The sequence below is a fragment of the Stegostoma tigrinum genome, chromosome 1 (assembly GCF_030684315.1).
Source record: "Stegostoma tigrinum isolate sSteTig4 chromosome 1, sSteTig4.hap1, whole genome shotgun sequence".
NCBI lineage: Eukaryota > Metazoa > Chordata > Chondrichthyes > Orectolobiformes > Stegostomatidae > Stegostoma > Stegostoma tigrinum.
In genome coordinates, this window is record NC_081354.1 from 129,637,047 (window position 1) to 129,662,215 (window position 25,169).

At 42.6% G+C, this 25,169-nt stretch overlaps 1 protein-coding gene across 2 annotated transcripts in view; it reads right to left on the reverse strand.

The window, feature by feature from the left end:
* The window catches only part of parp8 (poly (ADP-ribose) polymerase family, member 8), a 371,536-nt gene that overhangs the window by 119,964 nt on the left and 226,403 nt on the right, over positions 1-25,169 (reverse strand). For both annotated transcript variants that reach the window (XM_048531692.2, XM_048531677.2), the window contains exons 10-12: positions 14,567-14,633; positions 13,310-13,438; positions 6,137-6,692 (exon numbers count right to left, since the gene is read on the reverse strand). In XM_048531692.2, coding sequence (XP_048387649.1) covers positions 6,137-6,692; positions 13,310-13,438; positions 14,567-14,633 — 752 coding nt within the window. The remainder of the gene's footprint in view (positions 1-6,136; positions 6,693-13,309; positions 13,439-14,566; positions 14,634-25,169) is intronic.

Below are 25,169 nucleotides of genomic sequence, written 5' to 3' on the forward strand. Positions count from 1 at the left end.
ACTGTTTGACACTGTGTAGACCCCAATGTAACTGAGCCAGAATGATGCCTAACTTCATAGCCGCAGAAGAGCAATGTTGAGACATGTCCTTTCCCCTTAGTTTTAGTAGATGGAACTGATGAACTGACCATGACGACACCCCCCCCCCCCCCCCCCCAACCGAGTGACCCCACCAGACAGAGAAGAGAAAGGCCCAGACCCCTGACTTATGCTTGGACATGTCCCTTACCATTACAAAGGATAGTACAGCACAGAAACAGGCCCTTTGGCCCAACAAGCTTGCACCAACACATTGCTTTTCTAAAGCAAAAACATTTTGCCTCTGTACTGTCCATTTCCCTCTATTCCCTGCCTATTTGTGCATCTGTCAAGATGCCTCTTAAATGTTGCTATGGTATCCACCTCTACCACCTCCTCTGGCAGTGCATTCCAGTCACTTACCATCTTCCATTTAAAAAAAATTTGCTTCTCATATCACGTTTAAGATTTTTCCCTTTTACCCTAAAATCTATGTCCCATCCTAATTGACATTTCTACCCTGGGGAGAAAAAAAACCCTCCAACTATCCATTTTATCCACACTCTCATCATTTTGTAAACTTTTATCAGATCGCCCCCTCAGCCTCTGACATTCAAGTGAAACCAAACGAAGTTTGTTCAATCTCTCCCCATTGCTATTAATCTCCAAACCAGGCAACATCCTGATAAACCTTTTCCGTGCCCTTTCCAAAGCCTCCACATTCTTCTGGTAGTGTAGCAACCAGAACTCGATGCAAAATTCCACATGTGGCCCAACTGAAGTTCCATATAGCTGCAATTTCTTTGTTCTATGCCCTGACCAATGAAGACAAGCATGCCTTCTTCACCAACTAATTCACTTTAGTTGCCACTCTCAGGGAACTGTAGATCTCTCCGTGTGCTAATGTTTCTGATGGTTCTGCTATATACTATATACTTCCCTCCTGCATTAGACCTTCCATTCATACCCTAACACAACTGTTATAAATAAGTTTCTATTAAATTAATTCACCAGTATTAGATTCTCATGAAAAAAAATACAGATTACACTGTTGTGTAAACAACAGTCGAGGTGCTACTCTAAACCCCAATCCTGAACTACCACTAGCCTAAATTACACTATTCTAAAAGGTTATTGGTATGAAAATTAATAGCAATTGAAGGTAAGAAAAATAAAAAGATCCCCTGATCACTACTTATCAATCAGGAGCCCTTCTGTCCAAAACATTTTCAACTTTTGATTAACTGTATGTGTCATAGTACTCGCAATGTAATGGATTAATGTAAAGTTGTTTCTTGAAACTAGGCCCAAAATGCCCTGTGCTCCAGTTTTTACTTGTTCTGGTCAGTGTCCCTTCCCTCCAGTCTCTCTTGTTCAGCTTCCTGGCTATTGTTAAGGTAAGGCTGCTACTCAAAACTAGCAATCATGGCGACTATGCTGACTTCCCTAGGATCTTCCTTGGTCACTTCTCATTGGTATTGGACGCTATTCCTCCTGTTAAGCACCAGATCCTCCATAATCCAAGCAAATAGATAGGGTGGTTAAAAAAAAAGGCAGCTTGCATGCTTGCCTTTGTTGGTTGGGGGATTGAGTGAGATTTAGGATGACATGTTGCAACTTTATAAGACTTTGGTTAGGGAACATTTAGACCATCGCATTCAATTCTGGTTGCCACATTACAGGATGAATGTAGAGGCTTTGGTAAGGGTGCGGAAGAGATTTACTAGGATGCTGCCTGGATTAGAGGGTATGAGCTATAAGAAGAAACTGCTAAAACTCAGCTTGTTTTATTTGGAATAGAGGAGGCTGAGGGGAGACTTGACAGAGGTCTATAAAATTATGAGATGTCTAGATAGGGTTGATGATCAGAATTTTTTTTTAACCCCAGAGTTGAAATGTCTAATACTGGGGGTCATGCATTTAAGGTTAGAGGGGAAAAGTCCAAAGGAGATCTGAAGGCAGAAGGGCAGGTTTTCTATACAGAGAGTGGTAGGATTCTGGAATGTACTGCCAGGGTGGTGGTGGAGGCAGAGATGATAAGGGCATTTAAGGGACTTTTAGATAAACATTTGAATATGCAAAGAATGGAGGGATATGGACCAAGGGCAGGCAGAAGGGATTAGTTTCATTTGACATCATGTTCAGCCCAACATCATGGGCTGAAGGGCCTGTTCCTGTGATGTACTGTTCATGTTCTAATCCTCTTCGCAGTCGTGGTGACTGCACCAAACTATTCCCAGAATCCTCCTCGGTCGCTTCTCACCACACCCTCAGTGATCACATTAGAACTAACTCCCCACCCCTTTAAGAAACCTCAGGACTAACTGTGCCCCATTCCCTGAACAGCGGAGGTGAAACCCTTGACCAAGACCTGACCAGGGCAAATTCCCTGGACTGGTATCAGAGGCTGAGCCGTGATCCTCTGATGGACGGGTGCCACTGTGTTCTTTGACTACTTCCATAAAACACTGAGGCTTGGCTGCTTTCTGCAGATGTGGTGGGTTTGCCATATAAACTGTTGGCACATGGAAAGGGTCTGAGATTGACTTAGCACATTGCTAAATGGCAAGCTACGTGACCTCCCGGAGACCAAGGATGACTGACCATCAAGTCAAGCTTCCTGGTTGTGTGATTGTGTTGATTGGCAAAGTAAGTTAGGACATGGATGCTGAATGCATGTAGCAGCTGCTAAGAGACTGAGCACTAAGAGAGCAAGTAAGCAGCCCTGAGTTATAACCTGGTCCAATCAGTGAGCTGAATGTCTGTCTTTGTCTGTAAATAGTCCCTGCGGCAGCCTTTCAATTCTAGCTCCTGGTGCACCCTTCAATGCAAGTCAATGCTCCCTTAGAATGTGCAAATGTACTGGAGGTTATGAAGGGTTGGCAAATGTTGGATGCCAATGTCCACTGAAGATGGCTGTGCGCACTTGGTACCCATCGAATGTGCCCTGATGCTGAGCAACATGGAGGCTCCTTGCAGCTAGTGAGAAACCACTCTGAATCCCACAGCTAACGTTACACCTCCTCCCACCCAATTACCTGCAACAATGCCATCCCCTATTCCCAATTCTTGCTCCTCTGCCGCATCTGCTCCCAGGATGAGGCATTCCACTCCCATACATCTCTGATGTTCTCGTTTTTCAAGGACCCCAACATCTCCCGCCCCAATAGTTGAGAACGCCCTCGACTGTGTCTCCCACATTTCCCGCAACTTATCCCTTACACCCCGTCCCTGCAATAAAAATAACCTAAACAGAATCCCTCTCGGCCTCACACGATCCCACCAAACTCCAGATCCAACACATCATCCTCTGACACTTCCGCCATCTGCAATCCAACCCCACCACCCAAGGACATTTTTCCATCCCCACCCTTATCTGCTTTCCGGAGGGACCACTCTCTCCGTGACTCCTTTGTCCGCTTCACACTCCCCTCCAACCCGACCACACCCAGCACTTTTCCCTGCAACTGCAAGAAGTGCTACACCTGCCCTTACACCTCCCCACTCACCCCCATCCCAGGCCCTAAGAAGACTTTCCACATCAAGCACATGTTCACATGCACATCTGCTAATGTGATATACTGCACCCGCTGTACACAGTGTGGCCTCCTCTACATCGGGGAAACCAAGCGGAGGCTTGGGGGCTGCTTTGCAGAACACCTACGCTCGATTCACAATAAACTGCTGCGCCTCCCAGTCGCGAACCATTTCAACAACCCCTCCCATTCCGCAGACGACATGTCCATCCTGGGCCTCCTGCAATGCCACAACGATGCTACCCGACATTTGCAGGAACAGCAACTCATATTCCGCTTAGGAACCCGGCAGCCCAATGGTATCAATGTGGACTTTACAAGCTTCAAAATCTCCCCTCCCCCCACCACATCCCAGAACCAGCCAAGCTCTTCCCGCCCCCCCGCTAACCTCTCCTTCCATCTATCCCCTCCTCCCACTTCCAGCCCCACCCCAATCTCTTACCTACTAACCTCATCCCGCCCCCTTGGCCTGTCCATTCTCCTTGGACTAACCTATCTCCTCCCTAGCTGCCCACCTACACTCACCTTTACTGGCTCCATCCCCGCCTCTTTGACCTGTCTGCCTCCTCTCTACCTATCTTCTCCTATCCAAATTCTATCTGCCTCCCACACACTCCCTATTTATTTCAGATCCTCCTTCCCCTCCCCCATTTTGGAAGAAGGGTCTAGGCCCAAAGCGCCAACTTTCCTTCTCCTATGATGCATCTTGGCCTGCTGTGTTCATCCAGCTCTACACCTTGTTAACTCTGAATTCCATGTCAAGATTTGCCAGCATCTAGCTTAGAGTCATTGAGGTCCACAGTAAAAAAGGCCCTTTGGCCCATTGGGTCTGCACTGGTCAACACCACACCTTACTATTTTCAACCCATTTTTAAGCACTTGCCCCTTTGTTTTGAGTGCCTTGGCATTGTGACGCTACGTCTAAATACTTCTTAAATGTTAGAGGCAAAATCCATTGTATCACCTTCACAGGTAGTGAGTTTTAGATTCCTTCTGGGTGAAAAGAATAAATTTTCCCGATGTCTCCTCTAAACGCCTGTCCCTTACCTTCAATCTCTGGTCACTGATCTCTTTATCATGGAGAAAAGATTCTTCCTGTCAGCCCTGTCAATGCTCCAAGCTTGTTGGGTGTGTTTGTTCATATTGGAAGTTTAATATTAATGAGTCAAGTTAAGCTGTTAATAATGCAGTTTTATAAGCTATAATCCCAGTTAAGTGGCACCTCACCGCTTCCCACTGTGAACCTCACCGTACCACCTGGCCACAGCATGCATGATGCAGCGATTTGGTAGACTTCTTGTCAAGTTTTACTAGAAATGTCACGAAGCCCACATTGCCCCTCCATCAAGAACTGGTGATAATGAGCTACCAGTGACAATATCGCTAACTGCTGGCCACAATCAGAATGTTGTCAGTACCAAACTCATCCACACCCTCCACAGTGCTCTGCCCAGACCTGCCCATCCCAAAAACATAAGGATGAAGTCTATTGGGAATCACTGCTCTCTCCTGGCTCCAGTAACTGGCTGGCTACCATTTCTTCCTGAAACGTCAGCTTTTGTGCTCCTGAGATGCTGCTTGGCCTGCTGTGTTCATCCAGCCTCACATTTTATTATCTTGGAATTCTCCAGCATCTGCAGTTCCCATTATCTCTGATACCATTTCTTCCAGTCTGGCTCCCTCTGGGGATGCAGTTCCATGCCCTGCCAGAGTCAAATTTAACTCATTATTTTTGTTTCTTTATCGGCTTTTCACTTAAAGGAACTGTTTGAAAAATGTGACCTTCGTCTCACTCACTTGTCAAGTTCTAATAGAATAATTGGTCAAGACAACAGTATTTCTCATTAATTCCAATTAAGGCAATGTGAGCTCCATCAAAACATGAGAAATGACGCTCACTCGCAGTCACTTTATTTGTCCTTTTCTCCCTTGCCTTTCAATTTTATCTGAAGCTCCTATAAATGAACTCAATATTATCTTAAGTTCCCTTCCCATTTAAAGAAATTGAGTCTGTCCTCAATTTTTCTAACTCTACGCAGTTAAATTACCAGATGCCCAAGTCTCTGAATGATACTGTGTACACAACAGTAGAAGAGATTCCTATCATTGAGAAGAAATGGCCAAGGTCAGACTTTTGCAGAGAGCGTCTCTGTCAATCGACATTCCAAACAGCAGCTCAGTTATGACCTCCAATGCTCAACCTCAAATATTCAGTGGCAGTGGAGGAGCTGGCTTCACACTCTTGGGATACATGATTTAGAGAGCACCAACAATAATAATGTTCAGAAGATAAAGTTAGGTCTGCTTGGGTTGAAAATATTTCCTGTGTATGCAGCACAGATCTAGATTCAGTGTAAAACCACTGCAATTTTGACATGTAGTTTCTAACTTCAAAGCTATAAATTAATTTTGAACTAGACATTGGTGGCACTCATCCTGAATATAAACATTTAGGTCGGACAAACTCACCTTGTGGTCCTCCAAACATTAATCAGGCTGATTTTTGAATTGTATGAGATGTCGTCCTTAAATTCACATTCAGGAAAAACATTGAGAAAAGTAACAATTAAAGAAATACGTACTGTAGGCTGTGATGAAGAGGAAGGCGCTAATATGCCAATAAGACCTGAGGTAAGTGAGAGTCTTCTACCCTCAGAAGTGGGTTCTTTACACAGCTCCGTTTTACCCACTTTGGCATTGCTAGAGTAAGATCTGCTCAGCAGTTTGTGGTGTTTCAGTCCATCTGAGTCCTCTGTCTTCATAGTGCTGGAGCAGGATTTGCTCAGCAGCTTATGAGGTTTTGGGGCACTGTTGTGCTCACATCTGGGGTCACCAGAACATGTCCTGCTCAGCAACTTATGGGGCTTCAAGGGAAGATTTTCATCCAGCCTCATGGTAGCAGAACACGACCGACTTAAAAGTTTATGTGGCTTTGTAGAATTAGCCTGTTCAGCTCTGGTGTCACTGGTGAAAGAACGGCCAAGAGGTTTATGGGGTTTGGAGTCACAGCCATCTTCCACCTTGATAGCATTTGAACAGCTCCTCTTTAACAGTTTCTGAGACTTGGTAATTCCATCCTGTTCTGGTTTCAACTTTGATTTGCTTTTGCCACATCCAGGTGGAGGATAGCTTGGCGACCTAGAATTGAGGCAATGCTACAGTCAATTTCAAAATTAACATATCTCTAAATGTGTCTAAAGGGACAGAAATTACTCATGAGGCATTTGCATATATTCAAGTATATATTAATTACAGCAAATGGATCTAGTACATGTGGCTCTAATAACAATATATATACACTTTATAAATGAGAATAATGTGCATTACACACGCCTGAAAGGAACTGACTTATAGGCACTGATGTTCTGGACAATGGATAGATTGTGAACACACAAAATAAGAGCAGTATTAGTCCATTCAAACCTCCTCCGCTATTCAATAAGACAGTGATTGACCTGTTTGTGTTTCAAACTCCACATTCTCATATATTCCATAACTCTTTATCTCATTGCCGAACAAAAATCTATCTGGCTCTGTCTTAAAAAAAATGCAATGACCCCACTTCCAACACTTTCTGAAGCACAGAATTCCAAAGTCAAACGACTCTGAGAGGAAAGCATCCTCATCTCTGTCCTGAAGGGGAAATCTCTACTTTTAAAACCATACCTCCTAATTCTGGATTGACCCACAAGAGGAAACATTTTTCCCAACTCTACCTTGGCGGGACAATTCAAATCATCCATCAGTCTTCTCAACTGCAGTTAAAATAATCCCAGCTTGTCTTCAGAAGAAATCCTACTTATACCAGGTATCAATCTAGGAAACCTCCTTTGAACCATAACCAATTTACTAGCATCCCTAAATAATGGATATAAAGTGTTCAAGACTTGGTCTCACCACAGCTGCATAGTTGAAGCATACCAATCTTAATGTTATGTTCAATTCCTCTTACAATAAAGATTAGCAACCCACAAGCCTCCTTGATTCCATGTCGCACCTGAATACTAAATTTTATAGCTCACGCACTGGGACACCTAAATCCCTCTATTTTGAAATTCTGCAGTAATTCTCCATTTCACTAACACTCTGTCTTTTTATTCTTCCTACAAGTGAATAACTTCATATTTCATATTCACTCACACTTCAATCCATCTTCCGGACTTTTCACCAGTTACTAAATATTTTATATTTTTAAGCAATTTTGCCACAGACTCTGCTACTTATCCTGGTGTTAACTGTGAACTCAGACTCCATGCTTCATTTAATTCAGACTAGGACAGAGCCCTGTAGGATTCTACTCATCACTTGTCAATCTCTACCTGTCAATCAAACAAAGGTCCTAGTGCAAATTCTGTTTTCTGTCATCCAGCCAATTTTCTACCTACTCTTCTGAATGGAAAGTAAAGTTTCCTCTACAGTGATCCATCAAACACTTCCAGAACTGGTTCAAAACAGGGTTAAATACAGAATAAAACTCATGTTACTCTCAAACTGAAAGGAAAGCTTCTTCTAGATTGTCCCCATCTATTTCAGCTTGTATGTTATCTGCTCCACTGGGAGCTTTTGCTTTCTGCAATAATCTTTGATTTGCTTCCTGGAAATCTTAGGATTTCTACAGGCTTCCCTATAGCCAGTGTAAAAGTTACTCCTTCAAATAACTGCAACAATTAGTTAAACATGATTTTCCTCTGACAATCATTTTGACTCTACCTTGAGTTTTTCTAAGTGCCCAGCTATAGTTCCTTTAATGCTCAATTCTTTTGCCTTCTACGTTATCAGATGTCAAGCTAACTGACCTATCATATCCAGTTTTCTACCTCCCTTCTTGAATCGAGGTGTTATATTTGCTATTTGCCAGTGTAGTATAACCTTTTTCTGAATTTTGGAGAAATATCATCGCAAGTACAACCTCATTAGCAAGCTCTTTTAAGACCCTAGCATCTGGAGACCAGTCAGTCCACAGCTCTACCAGGTTTCTTCAAACCATTTCCCTCATGGGGATTGTCATTTCACCAGGTTCCTCTCTCCATATCACCACCCGATTCATAACTATGATTACAAGGTTGGTTTTTCTTTGTATTTGTAGTGGAGCCAGTAGCAAAACTTTGTTCGTTTCATCTGCTGTTTCCTTATTACTTTTGGTTGATTCCCAATTCTCATAGATTAGAGGACCAACATGCACTCGTTTTACTCTTTTCCTTTTGAAATATCTGAATAATTTCTTACTCTCTGTTCTCACATTCTGATCTAGATTGCCCTCAAAAATCTAATTCCTTCCTCCAAATCAACCTTTTAGGCATTCGCCAACATTCTTTATATTTTGATCAATCACCTGAGCTGCCACTCATTTTTGCACAGTTAAATGCTTTTTATCTTTACGTCTTCTCTAATTTCTTTAGTTAACAGTGGATGGTAGATCCTCCTTTTTGTTTTTTTTCCTCTATTAGGAATATACCCAATCTGAGTATTCTCAAATGACCACTTTAAAAGTCTGCCAATATGTCTCTAATAATTTATCCCCTAGACGAGCATGCCAGTCAACTTCAGCTTTCATGATGAACATAGATGCCCTTACTTAGGTTTAAAATACAGGTTTTCTCCACAATATTTATGGGGATGTAAAATCCAATCATATTATGATTGATGTTTCATAAAGATGCCTTAACTCGGAGGCAATTAATTAATCTTTTCACATTATACAAAACATACCTCAACAGAAAAGTACATTTACTTCACTGATTGCCTCTGATGACAAGAATGCCAATGAAGTAATTGGTCAATCAAAAGTAATAATGAGAAGCAATGACACTTTTTCACTGGGAGGAGTAACGTTGAGTCACGTTCAACATTTAGGCGCTCGAAATTACATCGGGCTTGGATATTGGTGGGCTGAGCATTTAAACGAGTGTAGATTTGACATCTTTTTCCAGAAGCTGTGCACTCATAAGCTGGCTAGAATATTTCCACATTTCTGAGGAACTGTAGATTCAGTTTGTGCTTGTGATGTTAATGATAAAATCATGAAATGATCATATGATTAGAGGTATTATGGATGGGCAATGATGTAATGGTTAGAAGAATAGCAGATGCTGAAGAAACAGCACAGAACCTATTAAACAGAACTGGAAATTGTAGGCTGTCATTCAAACCTGCCAGATGTTTAAGGTTAATTGAATTGTGCCTCATTATTACAGGCAAATGCACATGAATATTTCAAGAAGTATGAAACTTCAGCTCCATAGTATTAAGTCTTGTATATGTTGGGGCTTTATTGGATGGGAGCACAGTGAGGCCAGATGAGCAGATGAAAATACAAAATTTCCCATGACACAATGATGTTATGAAGATTCTGGAGATCGTGAGGACTGCTAACATCAATTAAGCATCTTAATTCAACTATATGGCTTGATTACTGGGTGAGCGTGGGGCCAGTATTTTTGGTTCTGAAGTTAATTCTGGACTCTACAATCACCCAGTTACGTGCACCTTATTTATTCAGCATCATTCATTTGTCCATCTCATAGTCACTCTTTGTCTGTTCTTCCCTGTGTCTCAGCTTATTTGTCTCACTTTTTTTCTCTAATCGTTTATGGGATGTGGATGTTGCTGGCTGGCCAGGAGAAGATGGTGATGAGCTACCTTCAAGAAGACAGTCCACCTGCTGTGGGTTGACCCACAACGGCATTAGGAAGGGAATTCACTTGACTTGACTCTGCCCATGTTTCTGTCCCTCTCTCTCTCTCTTTCTGAAAATGTCTCTAATCCCTCTCTATCTCCCCTCCCTCCCTTGCCCTCGCTCTCTTGCCACGGTCTGATTTGAATACTGCATTCAGTTCTGGTCTCCCTGCTGTAGGAATGATATTGTGAAACTTGCAAGGGTTCCGAAAAGATTCACAAGGATGTTGCCAGGGTTGTAGTACAGTAGCACAATGGTTATGTTTCTGCACTAGCAAACCAGGGGCATGGTCTATTGATCTGGGGATGTGAATTCAAATATTATCAAGGCAGCCAGGCAATTTAAATGTAGTTAAAGACAGAAATCTGGAATAAAAATATTTGTATTAAACCTATACTGTCTAATTTTTAATTCCCCAGCCCCGGGGAAAAGAACTTGACGAATCATCCTATCCATGCCCCTCACAATTTAATAAACTTCCATAAGGTCACCACTCAGCCTCCAAAGCTCCAAGGAAAAAAGCCCCAGTCTATTCAGCCTCTCCCTATAGCTCAAGCTCTCCAATCCTGGTGTCATAAAACCAGAAGATTGTCATAAAACTATGATGTCCTTTTTTGAAAGGGAATCTGTTAGCCTCACCTAATCTGGCCTATATGTGACTTCAAACCTATAGCAATGTGTCAATGGTCTCAAATGATCTAACAAGCCACACAGCTGTATCAAACTGTTCTGAAAATATCTAATAAGACTAAAATCAGATAGACTACCCAGCATCTGAAGGTGAACCTCCAAAACTACAGTGCAAATAAAATGATGCATTACTATTTGTCCAAGGCAATGTAGGAATAGGCACTGTCAAAGATTCCCACATTCTGTAAGAATGATAATAGATAAATTTAACTGAGATGTAGAAGTTATGCTGAAACTCTTTAAAGTGCTATTTTAGCCATAGCTCAAATGCAGCATACAGTTCTGGTCATCACATTACAGGAAGAACGTGGTTACAACTGTGTGCATTTCTGGAATCCACATTATAGGAGGGATGTGAGTGCACTGGAGAGGATGCAAAGGAGATTTACCAGGATGTTAGCCAGGTTTGACTCCACTCTCAGAAAACTGTGTGGAATTTGCACATTCGCCTTGTGTCTGTGTGGGTTTCCTGCCATAGTCCAAAGGTGTGCAGGTTGGTTGGACTGGCCATACTAAATCGCACATAAAGTCCACAAATTTGCAGACAAGGTGAATCAGCCATGGGAAATGCAGGGTTACAGGAATAGGATGGGAGAGTCCGTTTTGGTGGGATGCTCTTTGGACAGTCAGCATGGACTTGAAGGGCTAAATGGTCTGCTTCCACCCTGTAGGGAATCTATGATTGTAAAGGAGATTAAATAAACAGTGCTGCTTTCCTTGAAACAGTGGAGACTCAAGGGGATGTAGCTGAGATGTATAAAATTACGAGGAGCAGGCAACTTGGAACAGTTGTTAAAAAAGGCTTAGAGGATCCTTGGATTATTCAATAGAGGTGTAGAGTACAAAAGCAAGGAAGTGATGCTACACCTCTACAAATCATTGATCAAAGCATATTTGAAGTATGGTGTTTAGTTCTGGACACCTTATTGAAGGAAGGATGTTAAAGCCCTGAGAGAGATCCCCTAAACAAGTTATTTTTATTCACACTTGGTTGTGGGCATCACAGGCTAGGCCATCATTTATTGCCTATCACTATCATTGATTTATCATAGTCCACGTCATTCAGAGCCTGATAACACTCTGCCCTATGAGGTCCCCAGATAGAGTGAAAAATTCCCTTATAAGAGAGGTCATTAAGTGGAAGAGATAGACTTAAAATAGTTGGGAGAATAAGAGGGAATTGATTTATTTACTTTAAATCTATACGGTGGTGCGAGTCCAGAGCACACTGCCTGAAAAGTTGCTGGTGGCAAAAATACACCAATCAGATTTAAAAGCACATGTAGTTCTCTGATTGAGAGATCCTGCAACAGAAAAGGGTGGTCTGTAAGAGACAGCCTTTGCAGTTGATCGCTCTCCCATCCATCACCGGCAACCCCACGTCCAATGTCTCCCAACCTGCCTCACTCACTTGTCTTCAAGGATTCAGAGGTGATTGCTATTGAAGGCCTCAGTACATCAGAGGCAGTAGCCATCACTTCGGGTGCTGCCGATTTCCCGCCAACTGGGACTTAATTCTATGGGGACCCTGTCACTTCCCACTTAAGTGCCTGGTTGCATTTAAACAGGATTGGATGTTCATTGGAGAGGTGACTCAGGGTTTTCACTCATTCTTCCTGCATTCCTCACATCACATACAGGTTTATGGACTAAAAGCTGGAAAAACAGGATGAGACTGAGGAGTTCTTTTCTAGTTAGCAAGGGCATAATGGGTTGAAATCTTGCACACAGAGGGTACTGGGAATCTGGAATGCGTTGCCTGGGTTGGTAATAGAAGTGGGATATTTCACAAACTTGCAACAAGTACATGAATGAGCTGCTGAAATGTTATAACATTGAAAGCTATGGGTCAGGTGCTTGGAAATGGGATTAATGTATATAAGCCAGGGCAGACTTGATGGGCCGAAGAGTCAAACAACATGGAGAGGCAGTACGACTATTAATAGCTTCCTCCTGTGCTGTAATTTTTTATGTACATATGATCATTAATATACATAATGGTATGTTTACGGATATTTAAATGTGCTTTGTAAGGCTTTCACCTAGTGACAGAGAGGGCACTAAATTATATAGAATAAAGGGTTCACTGTACAAATGTTCTAATTAAGCAAGAACATGCCTTGCGAACTACATCACACTGTCAGATACCAAGGGACTGAGACCAGATCAAAGAAAGCATTAGCAAAATGTTGCTCTATCATACTTGGATACATGGCTGATAGGCAAGAAACGTTGATTGTTTGCACTTGCCTGGAGGTCCATCCTCAGTTGTCTCAAGCTTCCAACAATGCTTTTACACTTGTGAATAGAAAGTGACACATGAATGTCCGGCCTCAAAGTACATTTAACTATCAGTGGAGTTAAACTTTCCCAAAATTTGCCACATTACCTGCGCAATGATGAAAAAATGTGTAGAGGAGATTTCACTTTCTTCTCACTGATCTTTTTACCGTGGGGACAGTTGAGCTTCTCTTTGCTGTTCTGCTTCCACTGATGTGTAACAAAAGTCTGCATTATTCTGTAAGAGTAATAAACTGGAAATGTCAAATTTGTTGTGGAAATGAAATATGTGTTAGTCTCTCTAGTTTCAGAACTACAATTCAGTTCCAGCTCATTAAAGCATTATTCATGCTCCAACTTGGCAATTTATTTGTGTGTATAGCCCAGCTAAAATATCACATATCCACATCCATTCATCCACTATAAGTAATTCTATCTGCTTATTTAAACTTACTTTTATCCAAGTTTCTGCCTCAACTGGCTCACTCCTAATGTGAACCACTCACAGAGACTTGTGAACTGCATCACCAGAAATTTGGACACATTCATTCAAATTCCCATTCCACAGATTCTCATCTCAGCTCAAAAAATATCTGTTGAATACATATTTTTATTTGTGTTGAATAACTAGAGCGAAAACACTGTCTCTCTTGACAAATAAATTGTATATAGGACATGTTGACCAATGGGCATTCAGCTAGTTGAGATCTTGCTTGCAGTTCTACATTATGTAAGACTGCCAGTATTACGGAATCACCAAAGTGCCCATAGCAGGGTAAATTTTGGAGCGACAGTTGTAACAGTTTTGCAACTGTAACTCATACATTGAACTGCAGATCTTCTCCAATGGCTCTGACAGATGCACGCTGTCAATACAGATAGATTTAGAAACTGTTAATTATAGCCAGACAGGGTACATCTGGAATTCAGTACTACGAGTGTCTGGTAATGCTTTCTGCCTCATTAATCTCAGAGCAACAACAATAATTTGTTTTTACACAACATGTTCCAACAACAACTTGCATTAAAATAACACCTTTCAATAATGTCAAATTACGTTTATGTGACATTTTTCATGACTTTTGGCTGTCTCGAGTGCACTGCAGTCAATTAAGCACTTTTTAACCTATAAATACTCCTTTAGTCAATCATCAAATAGTATGGAACCATAAACAGCAACGTAATAATGACCAAATAATCTGCCTCACTGATGTTTATTGAAGGATAAATATTGACTAGAACTCTAAAAGGAACTGCTTTGCTCTTTTGCAAAATGATGCATTCGGACCTTGGTTGAATGGCAGTGAATCAGACAGTGCAATATGCCATGGAAATGCTGGTATTGCTGCTCTCTCAAATGTCTTACTTTTTCAACTGATGTCCCAGTCCGAATCGATCCTTTGTCGATGTCTGGAAAACATCAACAGTTGGAACTGCAAAATGATACGAGAGAGGTATAAGAAACTGTTAGAAAGTACATAAAAGCACAATAGCCTTTCATGTGCTAGAAATACAGGTTTCAAAGATTATAGGTTCCTTGTCTTTCTGTAACTTATTTATGTACACTGACTGGTGTAATTGCCTACTGGCTGGGAATGAATGATCATTGTGTCACAGCTCCAATTACCGTAAGTTAAGAACTGTGGGAATAGATTCATTAAATACAGTACTTTAAATGGAAATGGTCCTGGATAAACAACAGTGGGACATTGCGCTTGACACACAATAGAATAAAGCTATGATCATTCTTTCAGAGCTCACAGGTCAGTGGAAACTCAAATAAAACTCAACTTGAATGATGTACAAAGTGGCAAAAAGGATACTGCACTTTTTCTTGAAAGCATATGACATGATATATTCCTTACACATATCCTTCTCCACTCTTCCCTTTCCCCTCTCTGAAAAAAACCCTTTACTTCTATAGCGAATTATACAACAGTGAGAAATATGGGATAATATTTTCATTGCGTTAATGAAAAATAACCAAATGACTTCCAACACAAAAGAAAACACAAATGTACTATTTGTCCATGTTAGGTTGCAGATAACTTTCAGATTTTTAAACATTAATGAAGATTGGTAAAATTCTCAACAGTGTCCAATGGTATATTTGGTTCCATAAAAGGGCAATATTGACTAAACAATTCTGAGTGCGCAAAGAATTACACTGAAAAACCAGTTTAGGATTGTCAGTTTGATTTGCATTGCAGTGCACTTGGGCATACTGGAAGTGGTGTATATTAGCACATAGGCTACAACGTTTAAACAAAGCTTGGCTGTTAACAATCAGTTGTCATTAACCAGTAAATTATCCACACAACACTTTTACCAATCAGAATCTTGCCAGTAAAACACTCTCCGATCATACAGCTTATAAGTTGTTTTCCCTTTAGACTGGTATTTGTTATGAATTGCCCTGATGAGTGCAAGAGGGAAACTTCAACAAAATGATTCTTATTTCAGAAAAACTCAATTTTGGCACTACCAAATGACAGTTTGGGAAGCTAAGAAGAAAAACAGTGCTATTTGTTAAGACCTTGTTAAAACCATATGGTAAAGAAGATGTGTGCAGTTACACATTTTGTCGGCACACAATCAAGTTAAAAACACTAATTTTCACAGCATCCAAGATGGAGCAGTCTGCTTGATCAGAACCTCCTATGTTTATTCCCCCCATTGCTGACACAGTGGATTCAGTGTGTGCCATCTAGAAAATGCACTGTTGCAGCTCAGCAACTCCTGGGAAAGTGGATGGCACCGGGGTCACTGGGCTTATAATCTGGAAATACTAGATAAGTGCTCTGGGAACAAGTGCTCAAATTCTACCATGGCAATTATATTTGATTAATTAAAGTAGTGCTTCTCATTCTCCTCACCACTCTGGCCCCATTTTGACATTTGGAACTTGCCATGTTCCCTTATTGAGTAGTGGCGAGGATAGTAGAGAAGACAGGAGAGCAGGGGAGTTGGGATTTGCTACAGCTGCCTTGGACCACTTGAATATCTGACCCTGACTTTGAAAAGTCCTGTAATAAGTCTGCAACTGAAAGCCAGTCTTGGGAATGGTGACACTGAGGCTAACAGGCATCATTATAAGCACACATTTGCTTCATTACAAACATAAGTACAAACAAAATAAAAACAAAAGAAGATCAGCCTTGGTGGAGGTGAATATGTGGTGTTATTGTCGCTGGAATACTAATATGGGCACCAAGGTAATGGACTGGGGGCCAGGGTTCAAATTTGAATTTGAATTCAAAACAAAATATGGGTACAAGTCTCATGATGATTCTGTCACAAAGAAAAACATCTGGTCTTTACTGCTCTTCAGGGAAGGGAATCTATTGTCCTTACCTGGACCCACAGCAGTATGGTTAACTTTTTACTGCCCTCTCAGTTGCATCAAACCACTAAAAACTGCAAAAAAATTAAATCAATGTATCACCTGGCACAAACATACACACTGAAAATGACAAAGGTAAACACAAGCCAGTCAATCCTGCAAAGTCCTTCCAGCCACCAGCTGAGAGCTTGTGCCAAATTTGGGGTAGCTGTCTCACAGACTAGTCAATTTCTTAACATTATCATTGGATTGTACTTGCAGAATGTGGCCCAGCCAAAATAATCCACGTCCCCGAGAACGTCCTGTCCCACAACCGGTTCAGAGCCGACAAAGGTGACAGCACAGCACAAGTCCTTCACTGATTCCAGGCCACATGAAGTCTCATAGCAACAGGCCAAATGTAGGCAAGAAAACCTCCCGCTGGTTATCATATACTGCCACCCCTCAGTTTTTGAATCAGTTGTCCTCTATGTCAAATGCCATTTGGAGGAGGCACCAAGGGTGACAATGGCACAGAATGTATTCTGTGTAGAGGATTTCAATGTCCATCATCAATCACATCCTGGCCACTACTGACTGAGCTGGTTCAGTCCACTAGGGCAAAGCTGCTGGACTGGGTCTGTGGCTTGTGGCGGAGATCTCTCTCAACCTGACTTCTGTCAGGCAGAAGTACAGAAGCTTGAACACACGCACCAACAGGTTCAAGAACAGCTTCTTCCTACTGTTAAGTTCTGAGGATGGGTCACTGGGCCTAAAACGTCAAGTCTGATTTTTTCTTCAACGATGCAGCCAGATATGCTGAGTTATTCCCAGCAACTTCTGTTTTTTTTTTCCCCAGATGTTATTAGATTGCTGAGTTGACCTCTCTAACTTTAAATAATGTTGATCTTGGTTTGTGCACCGCTTACGCAGCTGTAACTAATATGCCTCCCTCTGTCTAAGCGCCCTCTGATCTGTTTGTCCTTGTTTGCTAAGGTCTGCTTGTACTGCTCACAAAGTAAAGCTTTTCACTGTACCTAGGGACATGTGGCTACAATAAATCTAACCAAAATCAACAAGTGGTCAAAAACATACGCAGTCCCATTCTCAACTGCAGCTATTGCAGTTGCTTTAGTCCACGATAGTACTGGCAGGAGTGACCGCAGCACAGTCCACCGTGTGGAGACAAACCCCGTTTTCACACTGTGGATACACTCCAGATGGAATTGAATTCAAACAGATCAACCAACTCAAGACTGGACATGCACTGTGGGTCAGCAGCAGCAGAATTGAGCACAATCTGCCACCTTCTGTCCTGGCATATATACTAGTTTATAGCACCAATAAAGATCCATCAAGTCTGCACCAGTCAAAAACAAGTTGTAATCCCTCCAGTCTTCCTTATAGTTTACCACCCTCCTGAGCTGTACAGCATCCTTAAGCTTTGAAATTGTCCCCTGCATCCCAACATCTCGATTGTTCATATCTGTCAGAAAAAGCAAGGGTCCCAATAGCAACCCCTAGGGAGATCCAGCATTTGCCTGCTTCCAGCCCTGAAGATTGTAATTACCCTTTACTCTATGTATCCTATTTCTCAGCCGATCTTGTGTCCATATTGCGACTGGCCGTTCAGTTCCATGACCTATAATTTTCCTCCCAAAATCGGTTGTGTGGACAATAACAAACACTCTGATCTTACATGGATGTACAATTATGGTCAGAACTGCACTTTCATTAAAACAAAACACATTGAATATAAGGAATGTGTGTTTTGGCAACAGATTTGAATCTGTAAATTTGTACATTGAACAAGAAAGAAGCAGTCACTTTGTTGGGATTTTTTACAGACCCCCTAATAGTTGCAGAGAAGTGGAGGAGCGGATTGGGAGGCAGATTTTGGAAAGGTGCAGAAGTCACAGGGTTGTAGTGATGGGTGACTTCAACTTTCCAAATATTCATTGGAAACTTTTTAGTTGTAATAGTTTAGATGGAGTGGATTTTGTCCAGTGCTTTCAGGAAGGATTCCTGACACAGCATATAGACAGACCAGCACAAGGAGAGGCCACTTTGGATTTGGTGCCTGGCAATGAACTAGGCCAAGTGTTAGATCTGTTGGTAGCATTTTGGTGGTAGTGCACATAACTCTGTTACATTTACAAAAGGGAAAAGAGCAAAGAGCAAAGAGCAAAGAGCAAAGAGGAAAGAGGAAAGAGGAAAGAGCAAACATTACAGCACAGGAACAGGCCCTCTGGCCCTCCAAACCTGTGCTGATCCAGATCCTCTATCTCAACCTGTCACCTATTTCCCAAGGATCCATAATCCCCTGCTCCCTGCCAATTCATGTATCTGTCTAGATACATCTTAAATGACGCTATCATGCCTGCCTCTACCACCTCCACTGGCAACGCGTTCCAGGCACCCACCACCCTCTGCGTAAACAACTTTCCATGCATATCTCCCTTAAATTGTTCTCCTCTCATCTTGAAATCATGACCCCTAGTAATTGAGTCCCCCACTCTGGGAAAATGCGTCTTGCATCCACCCTGCCTAAACCTCTCATGATTTTGTAGACCTCAATTAGGTCCCCTCTCAACCTCCATCTTTCTAATGTAAATAATCTTAATCTACTCAACCTCTCTTCAAAGTGAGCACCCTCCATACCAGGCAACATCCTGGTGAACCTCCTCTGCACCCTCTCCAAAGCATCCACATCCTTTTGGTAATGTGGCGACTAGAACTGCACACAGTACTCTAAATGTGGCCGAACCAAAGTCCTATACAATTGTAACATGACCTGCAAACTCTCAATACCCCGTCCGTATGTCTTCATGACCACTCGATCCACCTGCATTGTCACCTTCAGGGAACAATGGACCTGAACACCCAGATCTCTCTGTGCATCAATTTTCCCTAGGACTTTTCCATTTACCACATAGTTTGCTCTTGAATTGGATCTTCCAAATCGCATCACCTCGCATTTGCCTGGATTGAACGCCACCTGCCATGTCACCGCCCAACTCTCCAATCTATCTGTATTCTGCTGCATTCTCCAGCAGTCCCCTTCACTATCTGCTACTCCACTAATCTTACTGTCATCTGCAAACTTGCTAATCAGATCATCTATACCTTCCTTAGATAATTTATGTACATCACAAACAACAGTGGCCCCAACACAGATCCCTGTGGAACACCACTGGTCACAGTTCTCCATTTTGAGAAACTCCATTCCACTACAACTCTGTCTCCCGTTGCCTCGCCATTTCTCTATCCATTGAGCTCGTACACCCTGGACCCCATGTGAGTTCACTTTCTGCATCAGCCTACCATGGGAAACCTTATCAAATGCCTTGTGAAGGCCATCTACAGCCCTTCCCTCATCTACCAACTTTGTCACTTCCTCAAAGAATTGTATCAAGTTGGTAAGACATGACCATCCCTGCACAAAACCATGCTATCACTAATAAGCTCATTTTCTTCCAAATGCAAATAGATCCTTTCCCTCAGTATCTTCCCCACCACTGATGTCACGCTCACTGGTCTATAATTACCTGGGTTATCCTTGCTACCCTTCTTAAACAAGGGGACAACAATAGCAATTTTCCTGTCCTCTGGGACCTCACCCATGCTCAAGGATGCTGCAAAGATATCAGTTAAGGCCCCAGCCATTCCCTCTCTCACTTCCATCAGTAACCTGGGACAGATCCCATCCCGACCTGGGGACTTGTCCACCCTAATGTCTTTTAGAATACCCAACACTTCTGCCTCCTTGACCAAGATGAATCAAATGTCTTTCCCTAACCTCAACATCCATCATGTCCCTCTCCTCAGTGAATACCAACGCAAAGTACTCATTAAGAATCTCTCATTGCTCCGACTCCTCGCATAGTCATGGAAAAGGACAGGTACAAACAGCAGGGTAAGGTTATAAGTGGGGGAAGGGTAATTACAATTCTGTTAGGCAAGAACTGGGTAACATAAAATGGGAACAGGTGCTGTCAGGGAAGAGCACAATTGAAATGTGGAGATTGTTTAATGAATGCATACTGCATGTGCTCGATCTGTTTGTACCTAGCAGGCAGGGAAGAAGTTGTTGAGTGAGGGAGCCTTGGTGTTCAAGACAGGTCGAATGACTGGTTATGAGGAAGAAGGATGCTTATATAAGGTTGAGGAAACAAGGAATGGAAAAGGCTCTGGAGAGATACAAGTTAGCCAGGAAAGAGCTGAAGAAAAGGGCTTCAGGGAGCTATAAGTGCACATGAGAAAATCTTGGCAGATAGGATCTAGGACAGCTCCAAGGCTTTTTACACGTGCGTGAGGAATGAGAGAATGGCCAGAGAAAGGGTAGGGCTGATCAAGGATTGTAAAGGGAATTTGTGTATGGAGCCTAAAGAGATAAGAGAGGTACTCAATGAATACTTTTCTTCGGTATTCACAACTGAGAGGGACCTAGTTGCAGGGGAGGACAGTGTGAAACAGGCTGGTAGGCTAGAGGAGGTGGATGTTTGTAAGGAAGATGTACTAGGAATTTTGAGGAACTTGAAGATAGAGAAGTCCCCCGGGCCTGATGAGATGTATCCAAGGATTCTATGGGAAGGGAAGGAAGAGATCGCAGGGCTTTTGGCGATGATCTTTTCATCCTCACTGTCCATAGGTACAGCGCCAGAAGATTGGAGAGAGGCTAATATCATTCCCGTGTTCAAAAAGGGAACAGGGATAACCCCGGAAATTATAGGCCAGTTAGTCTTACATCAGTGGTGGGCAAATTATTGGAAAGGGCTCTGACAGATAGGATTTATGATCACTTGGAAAGGTACAGTTTGATTTGTGGTAGTCAGCATGGGTTTGTGAGGGGTAGATCATGCCTCACAAATCTTATGGAATTCTTTGAAGAGGTGATCAAACACATGGATGAAGGTAGAACAGTGGATGTGGTATACATGGATTAAAGTAAGGCGTTTGATAAGGGTCCCCATGGTAGGCTCACGCAGAAAGTAAGGAGGCATGGGATAAGGAGAAATGTGGCAGATTGGATTCAGAATTGGCTGGCCCTTAGAAGACAAAGGGTGGTAGAGGATGGAAAATACTCAACATGGTGCTCAGTTACGAGTGGTGTACCACAAGGATCTGTTCTGGGGCCTCTTCTATTTGTGATTTTTGTAAATGATTTGGATCTAAGAGTGGAAGGGTGGATGAGTAACTTCGCAGATGATACGAAGGTGGGTTGAGTTGTGGTTAGTGCGGAGGGCTGTTCTAGGTTACAAAGGAACATTGATAGGATGCAGAGCTGGGCTGAGAAGCGGCAGATGGAGTTTAACCCTGAAAAGTGTGAGGTGATTCATTTTGGAAGGACAAACTTGCAAGCAGAATACAGGGTTAACAGAAAGATTCTTGACAGTGTGGAAGAGCAGAGGGATTTTGGGATTCACGTCCACAGTTTCCTGACAGCTGCCACCCAGGTGGATAGAGTTGTTAAGAAGGTGTACAGCTTTCATTAATAGGAGGATTGAGTTCAAGAGCCATGAAGTTATGCTCCATCTATACAAGAACCTGGTTCGGCCACATCTGGAGTACTGGATCCAGTTCATTGAAAGATGTGGAAACATTGGAAAAGATGCAGAGGTGATCTACCAGGTTGTTGCCTGGAATGGAGGGAAGGTCTTAAGAGGAAAAGGTGAGAGAGCTAGGGCTTTTCTCTTTAGAATGGCGAAGGATGAGAGGTGACTTGATGGAGGTGTACAAAATGATCAGAGGTAAAGATAGAATGAGCAGCCAGAGACTTTTTCCCAGGGTGGAGGTAGCTACTACGAGGGGGCATAGTTTTAAAGTGAGTGGAGGTAGGTATCGCGGAGACGCCAGAGGTAGGTTCTTTACTCAGAGGGGTCGGAGCATGGAATGCATTGCTGGAGAGGGTAGTAGAGTCGGTCTCAATAAGCAGCTATTAGATAGGCATATGGATGATAGTGAAAGGTAGGAGTGGAGGTTAGATAGACTTTAGGTTTAGGGTGGAAGTTCGACACAACATTCTGGGCTGAAGGGCCTATACTGTGCTGTACTGTCTATGTTCTGTGTTACAGCCCAAAGCAGCTGAGTATATAATTGATATTAAGCAAGGGAATCAACCGTGGTTGAATAAAAAAGTGCAAGCAGCCATGACATACTAACACTAGGCATACCTAAGAGTGAGATATTAACCTGACGAGGGTGGCATGGTGGCTCGAGGTTAGAACTGCTGCCTCACTGCGCCAGCAACTCTGGTTCGATTCCATCCTCTGGCGACTGCGTGTGTGAAGTTTGCATATTCTCCGCGTGTCTGTGTGGGTTTCCTCCCACAGTCCAAAGGTGTGCAGGCTAGGTGGATTGGTCATGCTAAATTGCCCCATTGTGTTCAGCGATGTGTAGATTAGGTGGGTTATAGGGGGATAGGTCAGGTAGGATGCTCTGAGGGTCACTATTAACTTGTTGGGGTGAAGAGCCTGTTTCCACACTCTAGGGACTCTACGTTCTTCTGTGATCAATGAAGCTTAAAGCACAGGACTACTATCATACCAAACTGCATAAGCATTAAGTGATAGACAGGGCTAAGCAATTCCACAATGAATGGATCAGATTTATGCTCTGCAGTCCTCCCACATCCAGATGTGAATGGTGGTGGACTATTCAACAACTCACTGGAGGAGGCGGCTCCACAAATATCCCCATCCTCAATGATGGGTAAGCCTAGAACATCAGTGCAATTGACTGAACAAACTTCAGCCAGAAGTGCCAAGCGAATGATGCATCTTTGTCTTCCCTAGAGGCTGCAGGCATCACAGATGCCAATCTTCAGCTAACTTGATTCACTTCACATAATATTAAGAAATGGTTGAACGCTCTGGACACTGTAAAAGGCTGTGAGCCCTGACAACGTTCCAATTTTAGTACTGAGTATTTGTGTTCCAGAACTTACCACTTTCCAAGCCAAGCTGTTCTAATGCAGCTGCCTTATAAAGTAGAAAGTTCCCAAGGTGTGTCCTGCACATAAAAAGTCAGACAAAAACTAACTGGGCGGATTACTGCCCCATCAGTCTCCTCTTGATCATCAGCAAAGTGATGGAAGGTGTCATGACAATGCTATCGAGCAGCAGCTGCTCAGAGACGCCCATTTTTTAGCTCCGCCAGGGCCACTCAGCTCCTGATCTCATTACAGCCTTAATCCAAACATGGATAAAAGAGCTGAATTTCCAGGAGTGAGATGTAAGTGACAGCCCTTGATATCGAAGCTGCATTCAACAAAGTGTGGCATCAAGGAGAAAAATAAAAACCAGAAGTTGCAGGAAAAGCTCAGCAGGTCTGGCAGCAGCTGTGAAGAAAAAAACCAGAGTTAACATTTTGGGTCCAATGATCCTTCCTCAGAACTCTTTTTTATATAAAAGATAGGGCCTGGAGAGGGAGAGGCGCCGTTGGATAGACAAAGGAGTTGATAACGATCTGGCGGGGAGAGTGAATTACTGTTAATGGGGACTCTTAGTGACTAACAACAGGTGGTATATAATGGCAGGTTGTGTGATAACAAGGCCTAGTGTGTGAGGTCGGGGGCTACGATATGGCAGAGTTTAGGGACTAAAATTATTGAACTCAATATTGAGTCTGGATGGCTGCAGGGTCCCCAAGTGGAAAATGAGGTGATGCTCTTCTAGCCTGCGTTGAGCTTCACTGGAAGACTGCAGCAAGCTAGAGACACAGATGTTAGCCAAGGAACAGGGAAATGGCTTCAAGTGGCAGGCAACATGTAGTTCAGGACCTTTTTTGCGAGCTGAACGTAGACGTTCTGTGAAGCAGTCACACCCAATCTCCCTCGTTTCCTCAATGTAGAGAGGACAACATTGTGAGCAACGAATGCAGTAGCCAAGATTCTGGCAAGTACAGGTCAAGTGTTGTGGGTGGGAAAAGAAAAGGTAAGGGCAGAAATGTGGGAGATGGGTTGGACCTGGTTGAGGAAGGGTCACCAGACCTGAAACACTAACTCAAATATCTTCTTCACAGATGCTGTCAACCTGCTGATCTTTTCCAGCAACTTGTGCTTTTATTCCTGATTTACAGCATTTGTAGTTCTTTCACTTTTTATCTCTGGGGCATCAAGGAGACCTAGCAAAGCAAAAAAAGTCGACTGAAACAGATAAAATAGGATCAGGAGTTGGCTGTTCAGCCCTTCGAGCTTGCAGTGCCGTTCAATATAATCTTGGATGATCATCCAATTCAGTGTTCCCACTTTCTCCCATACTGTTGATCCTTTTAACCCTAAGAATTATATCCAACTACCTATTGTAAACATGCAATGTTTTTACCTTAACCACTTTCTATGACAGAGATTTCCACACACTGCCATTCTCTGGGTGATGGAAGTTCTCTATATCTTAGTTCTAAATGGATGAGCCCATATCTTTAAACTGTGACCCCTAGTTCTGGACTCACCGATCATAGGCAACATACATTCCTGTTTACCCAGTGTAGTGCTGTTAGAATTTTATTGGTTTCTATGAGATTCCTCCCATTCATCTAAACTCCAACAAACATAAACCTAACTGATCCAAACTCTCTTCATGTGTCAGTCCTGCCATCCCAGGAATCAGTCTGGTCAACCTTTGTTGCACTCCCTCCATAGCGAAAT